At 40.3% G+C, this 12081-nt stretch overlaps 1 protein-coding gene across 3 annotated transcripts in view; it reads left to right on the forward strand.

The window, feature by feature from the left end:
- Positions 1–4505: 4505 nt before the first annotated feature.
- drc4 (dynein regulatory complex subunit 4) overlaps positions 4506–12081 on the forward strand; it is a 155752-nt gene continuing 148176 nt past the window's right edge. For all 3 annotated transcript variants that reach the window (XM_039681661.2, XM_039681662.2, XM_039681663.2), the window contains exons 1-4: positions 4506–4618; positions 5011–5103; positions 5317–5514; positions 5628–5834. In XM_039681661.2, coding sequence (XP_039537595.2) covers positions 4616–4618; positions 5011–5103; positions 5317–5514; positions 5628–5834 — 501 coding nt within the window. In that variant the 5' untranslated portion in view covers positions 4506–4615. The remainder of the gene's footprint in view (positions 4619–5010; positions 5104–5316; positions 5515–5627; positions 5835–12081) is intronic.

Below are 12081 nucleotides of genomic sequence, written 5' to 3' on the forward strand. Positions count from 1 at the left end.
TCTTCTTTGACATTGAGAAGGCCTACGATATGATGTGAAGAGAAGGTTTGTTAATTAGAATATGTTAATTAGGGATCAAAGGAAGAATGTTTAGATGGATTAAGGACTTTTTACAAGGAAGATTGATACAAGTTAAAATAGGGGAAAGTTATTCAAGGAAATATATTGTTGAAAACGGAACACCTCAAGGGAGTATAATAAGTCCTTTATTATTCTCCATATTAATAAACAATGTGTACAAGGATATAGAAAATGGGATGGGATTTTCACTTTTTGCAGATGATGGGGCGATTTGGAAGAGGGGAAGAAATCTGAAATGTATCATTAAAAAGTTGCAGCAAGCTATTATTAACATAGAAGAGTGGTCATATAAATGGGGGTTTAAGTTTTCAGATAAGACTACGATAATGTTATTCACAAAGAAAAGAATAGGTACTGAGGTAAAACTAAAGTTATATAATCAAGATTTGGAAAGAGTGAAATTTTTAAGTTTTTGGGGATATGGTTTGAAGGAATAACATGGGATGTATGAAAGTAATTGAAAAATGTAAGAAGGTGTTAAATGTTATGAGGTGCTTGGTGGGAAGTGATTGAGGAGCTGACAGAACAGCAATGAAGGCAATTTATTGTGGATTAATTAGATCAGTATTAGATTATGGATGTGTGGTGTATGGATCAGCATCAAGTACAGCTCTTAAAAAATTAGATTCCATTCAGTTTCAGGTGTTGAGATTATGTACAGGGGCTTTTAAAACAACTCCAACAGCTGCTCTGCAGGTGGAAATGGGAGAAATGCCACTCGAATTGAGACAAATTCAGCTATCTTTGAATTATTGGGTTAATATAAATGGCCATAATGAAGATCACCCTGCACAAATCACTTTAAAATCTTGTTGGGAAAAGGAGAAGAGGGAGACAAAAAGCTTTGGGTGGACAGTTATACAAAAAGCAACAGAGTTCAAATTAATGGAATTAAAAATCAGTCCAACAGTACCATTACCAATAGTACCAACTTAGATATTGCCAGAAATAAAAGTAGATCTGGTTTTACTAGAAATGAGTAACAAAGACATTGGGTTCATTTTTGACTCGTATAACGTACAGGAGTATATTGATAATTATAATAGTTATATTCCGATTTACACAGATGCATCAAAGACTTTAGATAATAGGGTAGGAATAGCGTTTTTTGTTCCAGAGTTTAATATTTTAGCAGCAAAAAGAATAAGTGATAATGTGTCATACACAGGTGAAATTATAGCAATTCTGTTAGCAGTACAGTGGATAGAGGAATTTAGACCGTTAAGAACTATTATTTGTTCAGATTCTGCATCATTTTTAGTCAGTTTACAGAGCAATCATTCAGATAGTAGAACCGATATATTAATAGAGATTCATCAAGCATTATACAGAATTCAAATGATGGTGTCACAGTCTGTCGTCCTCACCTGTTTTGTCCCGTCATCTGCACCACACTTCCCCGGATCCTTTTGTTCCTCTCCCGGACTCACTCCCCAATCAGCCACCTGTTCCTCGTCCTGTCATGATCATTTTCACCTGTGTTCACCTCATTTAGTCCTGATTCCCCTGTGTATTTAGTTCTCCCTCCTTCAGTTGGTGTTTGTCGGTCAATGTTTAATGTTACTGGGTAAATTCTGTCTTCCTGTCTGCATTTAATTAATAAATCGATGTTATTCGTGATCTTGGACTCAGTTCGTCCTTCTGCCTGAACCCTCACCGTGACAGATTGACCGACCCCAAAAGAAAAAAGAAGAAGAAAAAATGGACATTCCCGCCGTGGCTCTTCTCTGCCTTGATCAAGAAGACCGTTCCCTGGAATCCCATACTAGGGATTTTCTGGAGTTGGCGTGCCTCACTCACTATTCTGACCGCTCGCTGAGTGAGTTCTACATCGCCAGCCTCAGCGAGCGGTCCCGGGCACGCCTCCCAGGGAACGGTCCAGATGATTTCGCCACCTGTGTGGAGTGGGTGCTGGTGTGCTGTGAGTCTCCATTCACGGTGGAGGAAGTCACCAGCACCCCTTCAAAGCTCGAGCTCTCCTCTCCGCTGGTTCCGCCCAGCCTCGCCGAGCCCGAGATCTCTTCGCTGGTTCCGTCCAGCCCCGTCCAGCCAGCCCCAGAGACCGTCCAGCCAGCCCCAGAGACCGTCCAGCCAGCGCCGGAGACCGTCCAGCCAGCGCCGGAGACCGTCCAGCCAGCGCCGGAGACCGTCCAGCCAGCGCCGGAGACCGTCCAGCCTGCGCCGGAGACCGTCCAGCCTGCGCCAGAGACCGTCCAGCCAGCGCCAGAGACCGTCCAGCCAGAGACCGTCCAGCCTGCGCCAGAGACCGTCCAGCCTGCGCCCGAGACCGTCCAGCCTGCGCCCGAGACCGTCCAGCCTGCGCCCGAGACCGTCCAGCCTGCGCCAGAGACCGTCCAGCCTGCGCCAGAGACCGTCCAGCCAGCGCCAGAGACCGTCCAGCCAGAGCCCGAGACCGTCCAGCCAGAGCCCGAGACCGTCCAGCCAGAGCCCGAGACCGTCCAGCCAGAGCCCGAGACCGTCCAGCCAGAGCCCGAGACCGTCCAGCCAGAGCCCGAGACCGTCCAGCCAGAGGCCGAGACCAGGATCCCACCCAGCCTCCCTCTCCCGCCTCCTCTCATCTGTCCTCCCTCTGCTCTCCTGCCCTTCAGCTCCCCTGACCCAGCCTGGTCCTTGGATCCCCGGTCTTCCCTTCACACCTCCTCCATCTGGACACTTCCTCGGCCCCCGGTCCCATTGGCTCCCCCGTGGCTCCTACCTCCCTCAGCTCCTCCATGGCCCCTCAGTCCACCAGCTCGGCCAGGCTCCCTCGACCCTCCGGACTCCCTTCGCTCCCTCGTCGTCCTCCCTTCACCTTTGGACTTCATTCCTCTGGCTCCGCCCCGTCATATCACCCCCCCGGTTCTGTCGGACTCCTCACTCCCTCCAGTCACCCGTCAGCCCTCACGCCCTCTGACCTCACTGTGTCCCTCCGTGCCCCTGTCATCACTTCGGTCACCAGAGCCTACGGTATCACCATGTTCCCTCAGTCCCTCATCAGCACCACATGTCGTCAGTCACTCAGCTTCACCCTGGTCTCCCCTCCCATCCGCTCCGCCCCTGTCAGTCGGCCCCCTGGTGTTGTCAGCCCCACTACCATCGGCTCCACCAGGGGTCCTCCCTCCAGCTGCTCCGCCCTGGTCTCGCCCTCAGCCTGCGCCACCCTGGTCTCGCCCTCAGTCGGCTCCGCCCTGGCCACGCCCTCAGCCTGCTCCGCCCTGGCCTCGCCCTCATCCTGCTCTGCCCTGGGGACGCCCTCAGCCTGCTCCGCCCTGGCCACGCCCTCAGCCTGCTCCGCCCTGGCCACGCCCTCAGTCTGCTCCGCCCTGGGGGGGCTGTCTCCTCCTGACCACGCCCTCCACAGCCTCCAGGGTGCCCACCCCCCCTCCCCATTGATGTTATGGCGTGAGGCCACGCCTTCCGGGAGGGGGGAGTAATGTCACAGTCTGTCGTCCTCACCTGTTTTGTCCCGTCATCTGCACCACACTTCCCCGGATCCTTTTGTTCCTCTCCCGGACTCACTCCCCAATCAGCCACCTGTTCCTCGTCCTGTCATGATCATTTTCACCTGTGTTCACCTCATTTAGTCCTGATTCCCCTGTGTATTTAGTTCTCCCTCCTTCAGTTGGTGTTTGTCGGTCAATGTTTAATGTTACTGGGTAAATCCTGTCTTCCTGTCTGCATTTAATTAATAAATCGATGTTATTCGTGATCTTGGACTCAGTTCGTCCTTCTGCCTGAACCCTCACCGTGACAGATGGGTATTACAGTTATATTTGTGTGGGTTCCAGCACATATTGGAGTTAAAGGAAACGAAAAGGCAGATAATGCTGCAAAGGCGGCAACGAGAAGAGAATACATTGATGTAGAAGTTACTGTAACATGAGTAAGATGGAAATGAAGAGCATTATTAAACAGTGTTTGAAGAAAAGGTGGCAAAAGCAATGGGAAGAAGAGAAAAGAGGACAGTGGTTTTCTAAAATTCAGAGGAAAGTGGGGGAAATGAGATGTACGGGAAGGAAAAGGAGAGATGAGACAATTATATCTAGACTCAGATTTGGGCATACAGGATTAAACAGTAATTTATTTAAAATAGGTAAACACCGGCAGATGTGAGTACTGTGAACAATAAGAGACAATAGAACGCGTCATACACTGTAAAAAATATGAGGGAAAAAGGAGGGAAATTATTCAAAATTTGAAAAAGGAAAGAGTAAAGTTCGATTTAGTGGAACTTTTTAGGAAAAATTCTAAAGAGGAGTGTTATGGAATTGTTGTGCATTATTTTATAATGATTAATATAATTGAGAGGATTTAATTATTTGTTTTTTATAAGTAGCCTAAAAGCCATTCAGTACCACACTCCATACCAGTTGGTGGCAGTAATGCACCATTTAATTGTGTGCCAACTGCCAAGAAGAAGAAGAAGAAGAATGTTGCTAGGAAACCGTTGTTGAGTAGTAGCAGCAGCCGCAGCATGTAAAGCAACAAGTCACTTTTATTTTCATTTTAGGTGGTGATAACGCGTTCACAAATAATGGTAAGCAAGTATTAAATGATAATGATATTGGACTTATGAAATCGTTCATTTATTGTCCGAAGAAATTTAACCGGAGATAAATAAAGCTTAGTATCGCTGTTGTTGTTGGTCAAAGGGTGAGACGCTAGCTCATCGGCTAATACAGAAGTCAAAATCTGATCATCTGTTTAGTGCAAATGGCATTTTCGCAAATTAAAATGTATCCCCTGCAATATATTGATTTTGAGACGTCAACCCATTAATAGTATACATATGTTTATAAAATGTTATTCTTGTGCCGCACACTATAGAAATGTAACGTTACAGTATAACGTTATAAGGTTAGGCCACTAATACAAGAGTCCTCCCCTTTTCAGCTTTTAAGTTACCCGTTTAATCTGTTCGTATTCCAGCCGCCAAAGAAAAAATCTTCCAACAAGTCCCCAAAGGGCAGAACTCCAACAGTAGTGGATGGCTTGTCCACAGAGGAGATGTCCAAAGAGCAGGTGTGATTTTCTCATATTTAGACTTGTTATTCTCTCGGGGGTTGGGGGAGAAAAAAATAAATTTTATATGCTATATATATATATATATATATATATATATATATATATATATGTGTGTGTGTGTGTGTCCTAGTTGGTAAGGCAATAAGAAAATGAAGAAAACAAGCACACTTTGTTGATGACAGCCATGTTAACTCATGGGTTTTTTTATAGTTGGAGGAGCACATTGTGCGTCTGCGAGAGGAGCTGGACAGAGAACGAGAGGAACGCAACTATTTCCAGCTAGAGAGGGACAAAATCCACACATTTTGGGAAATCACCAGAAGACAACTGGAAGAGAATAAGTATGAGCTGAGAAACAGAGAGCGTGATCTGGAGGAGGCTGAGAAGCGCCATCAAGTGGAAATTAAGGTATTGAGAAGAGTCCTGTGGTGATGTCAAAGTAATTTTCCCCTCAATTAATTGCATGTGGGCTTGCACTTTGAAATGAACACTTTGTGTGACATGGATCTGTTGTTGTTTAGGTTTATAAGCAGAAGGTGAAGCACTTACTGTATGAACAGCAGAACATGCTTTCTGAGCTGAAGGCTGAAAGTGTTGTCAGCACCAAACAACTGGAGAAGGAGAATGCTATGCTTGGGAATCATCTGCAGAAAGACATGCACAACTTGAAAGTTTACTTGAAAGAGCAGGAGCTGTCCAGTGAGAATGTGCTTAAGAGCATTCATCTGGTATGTGTATGATTAAAACAACAAATATTCAGGGTGCGAATTAACCCTGGGGGGGGAGGGGGTTGACTGACTACCTTACAATGCAACTAGGCTTATATTAGTGGTGTGATGTTGCACTTAGCTAACTAGACGATAACATAGATACAGTAAAGTTACAAATAAAGTAAGGTCTAACCCTTAATTATTAGGTGCTATTATTAGGTGCATATCCAAGTGTTCATGGATCGAGTTTGGAAGGCAACTACATGTCATCCTTACTGCATGACATGGAGGCACTGCCCCAATCACTTTCATTTTTTTTTTTACTTGAAATGCTCTGTAATTTTTGGTCATACTGATAAGAGTAATACTTTTTTAGTATCTGTGTACATTCACAATAACAAAACATTGTGCTTTTGTATCCACAAGTTTCCGAGGGGCGCTCCTGTAAAAAATAAAGTGGGTGAAACTTCCGGTGACGCGGCGGAAGTAGCATTCCAATGGTATTTTGTGTGTCAGTTAGCGAAGAGGCTAGCTGTTTTTCGGAGAATTATTTTACTATTTAAAGACGCAAATCTTTATGAGAGATGTCGTTACGGAGCTCAGGGACAACATGTGCTGTTCGCGGTTGTATTTATAACCGGACTAAACTAATTTAGTGGCTTAAACGGGATTGTTTTGAACATAAGCTGAAAACGAAATCAGAGTGATCCTGCCAACAACTTTCCATCACCTCCCAAAAGACGACGAATCTTCCTGTGTAACGTTACATTTGTTTAAATTCTTAATGTTCTCCAAACTCTATCAGCATGTGTTTGGCTGTTCTCTACTGATGTTACACCTAAACTCAGGATCAAAGCCTGTGTTGACAGAATACCAAATGTATTCAAGCAGCACATTCATTTATAATTTTGAATAAACTCCAAAGCACAATGACTAAGTGTGTATTTTTTATTTTAATTGTTTGTCAGCTCACACAACTGTCTGTCACCATGCCTTGATGAGTATTGATTATTAATAATGTTATTATAATACTCCCAATCAACTACTGCGGAGGGTAAAGGTACTGTTATTTCACCCTTTCGAATTTCGTTGAGGTTGTGTTCCCACATCGTTAGCTAGTTTGGATCGCTATAACTTGAATGACTGTCAACTGTTGAATGAATTGAGTGTCAAGCATGTCAAATCGCGCTTTGTTTACTTCCAACCGGAAGTCGCGCCCACTTTTGACGCAAGGCCTCATGGGGCGTAGGAAACTTGTGGATAATAATGAAAACAAACAGGATGCGCTTTCTGCCGTCTTGGTCTCCCTGAACTGCAGTGCGTCACTTAAATTATCCGTAACTCAGCGTATGTTTGCCTCTCAGACATGAGAAATATCTATAGAAAGCTTGAAATGTCTTCTTTTAAACGAACCAATTCAAATAGAAAACAATGAAAGCGCATTACTCTCTAAAGGTGCGTCCACTATTGCGGAGATGACAAGTCAGCATCGTCAACTTCATCTTTACAGCTGACACTGACACAGAAAACTAGTTTATAAATCAACAATTAAAATGTCTCCTTTTCATAATCATATTCATAATCATTACTCTTGGTTGCCAGTGCTTTGCGGCAAGCTTTATGCACTTTGAGAGCGGAATAGGCATATCCGCCCCTCAGTAACTAAACTAATATAAATGTGCGATTAGTCGACTAAAGGCTTAAATGAATGGCTACTAGTAGACTAGAAAAATCTTTAGTTGGGGGAGCCCTTAACTGTAGTGTATTCAGGCACAGACATTAAATAAAAAGGCCTAAATGAGGCCTTACACTATAGTGTTCAAATTTATAAAGGTATAAAGTAATCCAGTATTTTGTTGAGGGGTATCAAAATGACAATATTTACCTGAGATTTGGAGCAAAAAAATATTATTTTTTCAAAGTTTGCATGCCTGAAACCAGGGGCTAAAACTAACATTTTGCTACCCCTGCAAATGGTTGATGAATTGAGAAAATTAACCAGCCATACATGTATTTATTACAGGCCATGAAACAACAAATATTGTTTCTCTGCAAGAACAGGCAGTTACTACTACCACTACAACTAAACATATTTACTGTGCTTAACTTGTCCTAGCTTTAATTTCAAGAAACAAATAAAACAACAACAAACTGGATAAAAAAAATAAAACAAATGTATTAACTGGATACTGGTTCCCCTTTAACAGGCCAACCTGTCCTTGAACAATCAGTATCTGTAGCCATTTGCAATTAGAGCCAACCACTGCATGTTAATTAGGCCTACATTCCAAACAAAGAGCAGTTGGTTTTTTTTACACAACAGATGGGCCCTGTTTACACTAGTGCGCCAGGAGTAACCGTAGCAAAAATTAAGCGTTTTGGTGGCTCTTATGGAACAGCAGATATATTGTTTCCTTGGTTACTGCTGCAAACAAAGCAGCCCTGCACTTTATATACCTTACTTGGTAACATTTTACAATTATAAGGTCCCATTATTTAACATTAGTTAACATGAACCATGAACAACATCTCTTTTCAGCATTAGTTAATATTTGTCATTTCTGACTTATAACAAATGCCTTGCCATTTCTGACTTAAAACAAAAGACAAAACAATGTCTAAAAGCTGTACAAAACAATGGCTAACACAAACTGATAGCATATCACATCCCAAAAATAGCTGTTTTCACACTTATTTCTAGACAGGTCTCCCTTGCAAAATAGGTTCTAACCCCAGGGGCTTCTCCTGGTTAAAGGGTATAATATAATAATAATAAATAATTAGTAGCCTAAAAACTTCCGTCTAGTTGTCATGGATACGCAACGCTCCACTCTGTAAAGCGACTGCTTGGGTGCGGTGACAAAAAGCAGATGTGAAACATTGTTTACATTTCACAATGCAGCAGCGCCTGGCTCCACCCAAATATATGTGAAAACTGTGTTGATTGACTTGACTATGAACAAACGAACATAGTTTTAGATAAATGTATTTAGATAGCTGAGCTTTAGATAGCCGGTCCACTTATGTAAATGACGGCAACCGGAACCGAAGTATCCAATATCCGCCCTCAAGCCGGAAGTTAGCATTTTTCTCGTGCACAGTGCAAATTTGCGTCACCGTCACTTACTATGAAGAAGACAAAAGCATGGATGTCAAAGTTTAAACTTCTCCTCTAGATTAAAAAAAAAGTGTTATTAAATTGTTGGTTACAATGCGACCAATAAATCCTTATTTTTAAGGAATTTGCAGGGATATTAATCATCTTATGAATATGTTTGATAAATATGGAAATATTTTAACATACGAAAAATTTATGCAAATCCATAGTCTTCCTGTGCATTTTAAATAATTTAATTCTGTAATTAATAGTCCAGTCATTTTATGAAAAAAGGTTGAACAAATTGCAACAGAAGCAAACTCAACTGATTTTGTATCCTCAATATGTCCTGAGTAAGGAAAAAAAAGCCCAGAAAAATCCCATTAGGGGTAAAGTTTAGAAAAAGACCCAAATATATCCCATTCATTCGCATATTCATTCGCATATTCATTCTTTTACTCACGTGAAAAGGGTAAAAAAATTAACCTTTAGATATCATCATGAAAATCACTGAGCTGATTACTTACATCAAGACAAAAAATGTATTATAAGTTTTTGGAAATTGTTTGTTAACATGGACAAACGGTGCATAATATAATTACGTATTAATTTGCCTAATTACCCAAACAGATCTAAACATTGGGTATAGCTGGTGAAAATGTTTTTTTGAATTCTTGTTGACATATAACAGTAAAAGACTTACAGTTTTTCTCCATTGGTTTGGCTCTTTCTTGAAACAGAAATTACATTCTCAAAACAACATGGACAAACCTCCAAACTACTTGGCAATTGTTCACAACAGAATTGAATTTCTCATTCAGTTCATCAAATTGCAAATGCTTAAGTACATGTCTCAATGTCTCAGTACATCTTTGCAAATGATTAAGTACAGGTAGCCTACATTTAGCACAATTTCCAAGTGAATAGATCTTGTTGATCTAAACTGATGGTTCATTGTCTAATGGTTGTTCACTCCAAAACGTGTCAGCGTCATTTCATTGTATAAGTCATCACATGCACAATAGTCTGTTCAATTGTCAAAATTAGTCAAGAACATAATACCGTGAATACCATATATGAATCCCTTGGAACATTTGATACATTTATTACAGCAATTGACAGAACTTGACTAACTTAGGAGGAGTTTCACACATCTCAGATGACCAATCATGTTTGGTCAAAGAGCTGCAATTAGTGCCTCCCATGTAAATCTGTCTACAGTACTGTAATACTGTGGGTTTTACTGTAATATTTCAGTAAGTCTAGTCATTGATGATTTCCCCCTCCCCTTTCTGTCAAATACCCTCTGTAGAACCTCTGCATAGGGGTACATGTACCCCAGGTTTGGAACCACTGAAGTAGTGGCCAGCAGTATATTGAACTTGTGGAGAACATAGAACATTCCTATGTAGAGTAGTAACATGGAGGTGTGTCCATGTTGTTTTGAGAATGTATTTTCTTTTACCTCTGATGTATGGAAGTTACTTTATGCGTGTGAATGATAATGAAAATTCCTTGGCAATATGAGTGCAATGTGTGATGTCAAATCTTGGAGGCTACTCTTACCCTAAAATACCCCCTAAAAAAAATAAAATAAAAAAATAGCTGCGAGCTGGGATTGCGGTACCGCCGGCTTTGGCCCTTCATTGCTGCTCGCATATATATATATATGCCACCGGCTGGTGCCTTTAGGAATATTCTGCACGACATGCAAAAACTTAACCCCCGCTTTTTTAAGTATATATATATATATATATATATATATATATATATATATACATATATGTAGATATATATAAAGAGGGTTATCCAGCACGACGTGCAAAAACTTAACCCCCGCTTTGACTGTTGAAGAGAAGTGTGCTGAAGAGCTTGCATCAGTGAGGGCTCTGCAAAATATATATAGATACAAACACACATATATATATATATATATATATATACAGTGTTGGGTGTAACTAATTACTAAGTAATTAGTTACTGTAATTTAATTACTTTTCCCTTGAAATGTAAAGGGATTACTCTTCATTTATCAGTAATTTAATTACAGTTACTTTTTTTTTTAATCTATATAGCGCTTTTCACAATACAGATTGTATCAAAGCAGCTTCACAGTGATAACATGAAAGTAGTACAACACAGATCAATAATATTGCTAAACACTAAATAACCCCAACTGAGCAAGCCCAAAGCAAGCCAAAAGCAAGGCGTACTTCTGATGTAATTGAGGTAAATACTGTGTGTATAGATCAATCCGATCTCACAGCGATTCGTATGCATTTTTTGAGGTGTCTAAATTGTACGACCTGAACAAATTCGTATGAATTATTGTAAAATATGTATGAAAAAAAGTGTGAAATGTCATGATATCAGACAGAAAACAATAGTGGGTTTAACATCAAATGTATTGTCTGATGTTAAAAAGTATGTTTTTATAATGTAAACTTCTCCACCTTTTAAGTTTAAGAATAATTGCAATTTTATATTATTTATTTGAAAGAATTAAAACAGATTCATGTCTATCCTTGTATTATTCGGCTGGTTAAGATTAATATGGGATTTTGAAAGTAATTAGTAATTAAAAGTAATTAAATACTTTTTAGAGAGAGTAATTAGTACAGTAATCTAATTACACTGTTGAAGAGGTAATTAGTAACTAGTAATTAATTACTTTTTTAGAGTAACTTACCCAACACTGTGTATATATACAGTATATATATATATATATATATATATATATATATATATAAAGACAGAGAATATTACTTGCTTTACCTGATTAGAATGCTACCTTGAAAAACAATATTAATTAAATCTCACCCAACAGAGAAATCCCCCTGCCCACTCCCCACACAGGATTGTCCTCAAACAGAGCACTAATCTGTTTATTTTTAAGTTACACATTCTGCATTGACTAAAAACACGTTTGATGTTTCTTTTTTAATCAGAGTATTATTTTATACAGAAAAAAAATATTTGTAATTCAGATGAGAATGAGGTTAGTGTTTTACAATATTAAGGAAAGCAAATATATTGAAATATAGCACATGAATTTTAAATTCATTCAGCTTCAATTACCAATTTGTAGTTTAACAATTTATCTTACTTTTATTTAAAGCAAACTATACATTTAAAAGATTAGGGTTATATGCATATTTGTCATTTAAA

The sequence above is a fragment of the Pimephales promelas genome, chromosome 10 (assembly GCF_988280905.1).
Source record: "Pimephales promelas chromosome 10, fPimPro1.hap1.1, whole genome shotgun sequence".
Classification (NCBI taxonomy): domain Eukaryota; kingdom Metazoa; phylum Chordata; class Actinopteri; order Cypriniformes; family Leuciscidae; genus Pimephales; species Pimephales promelas.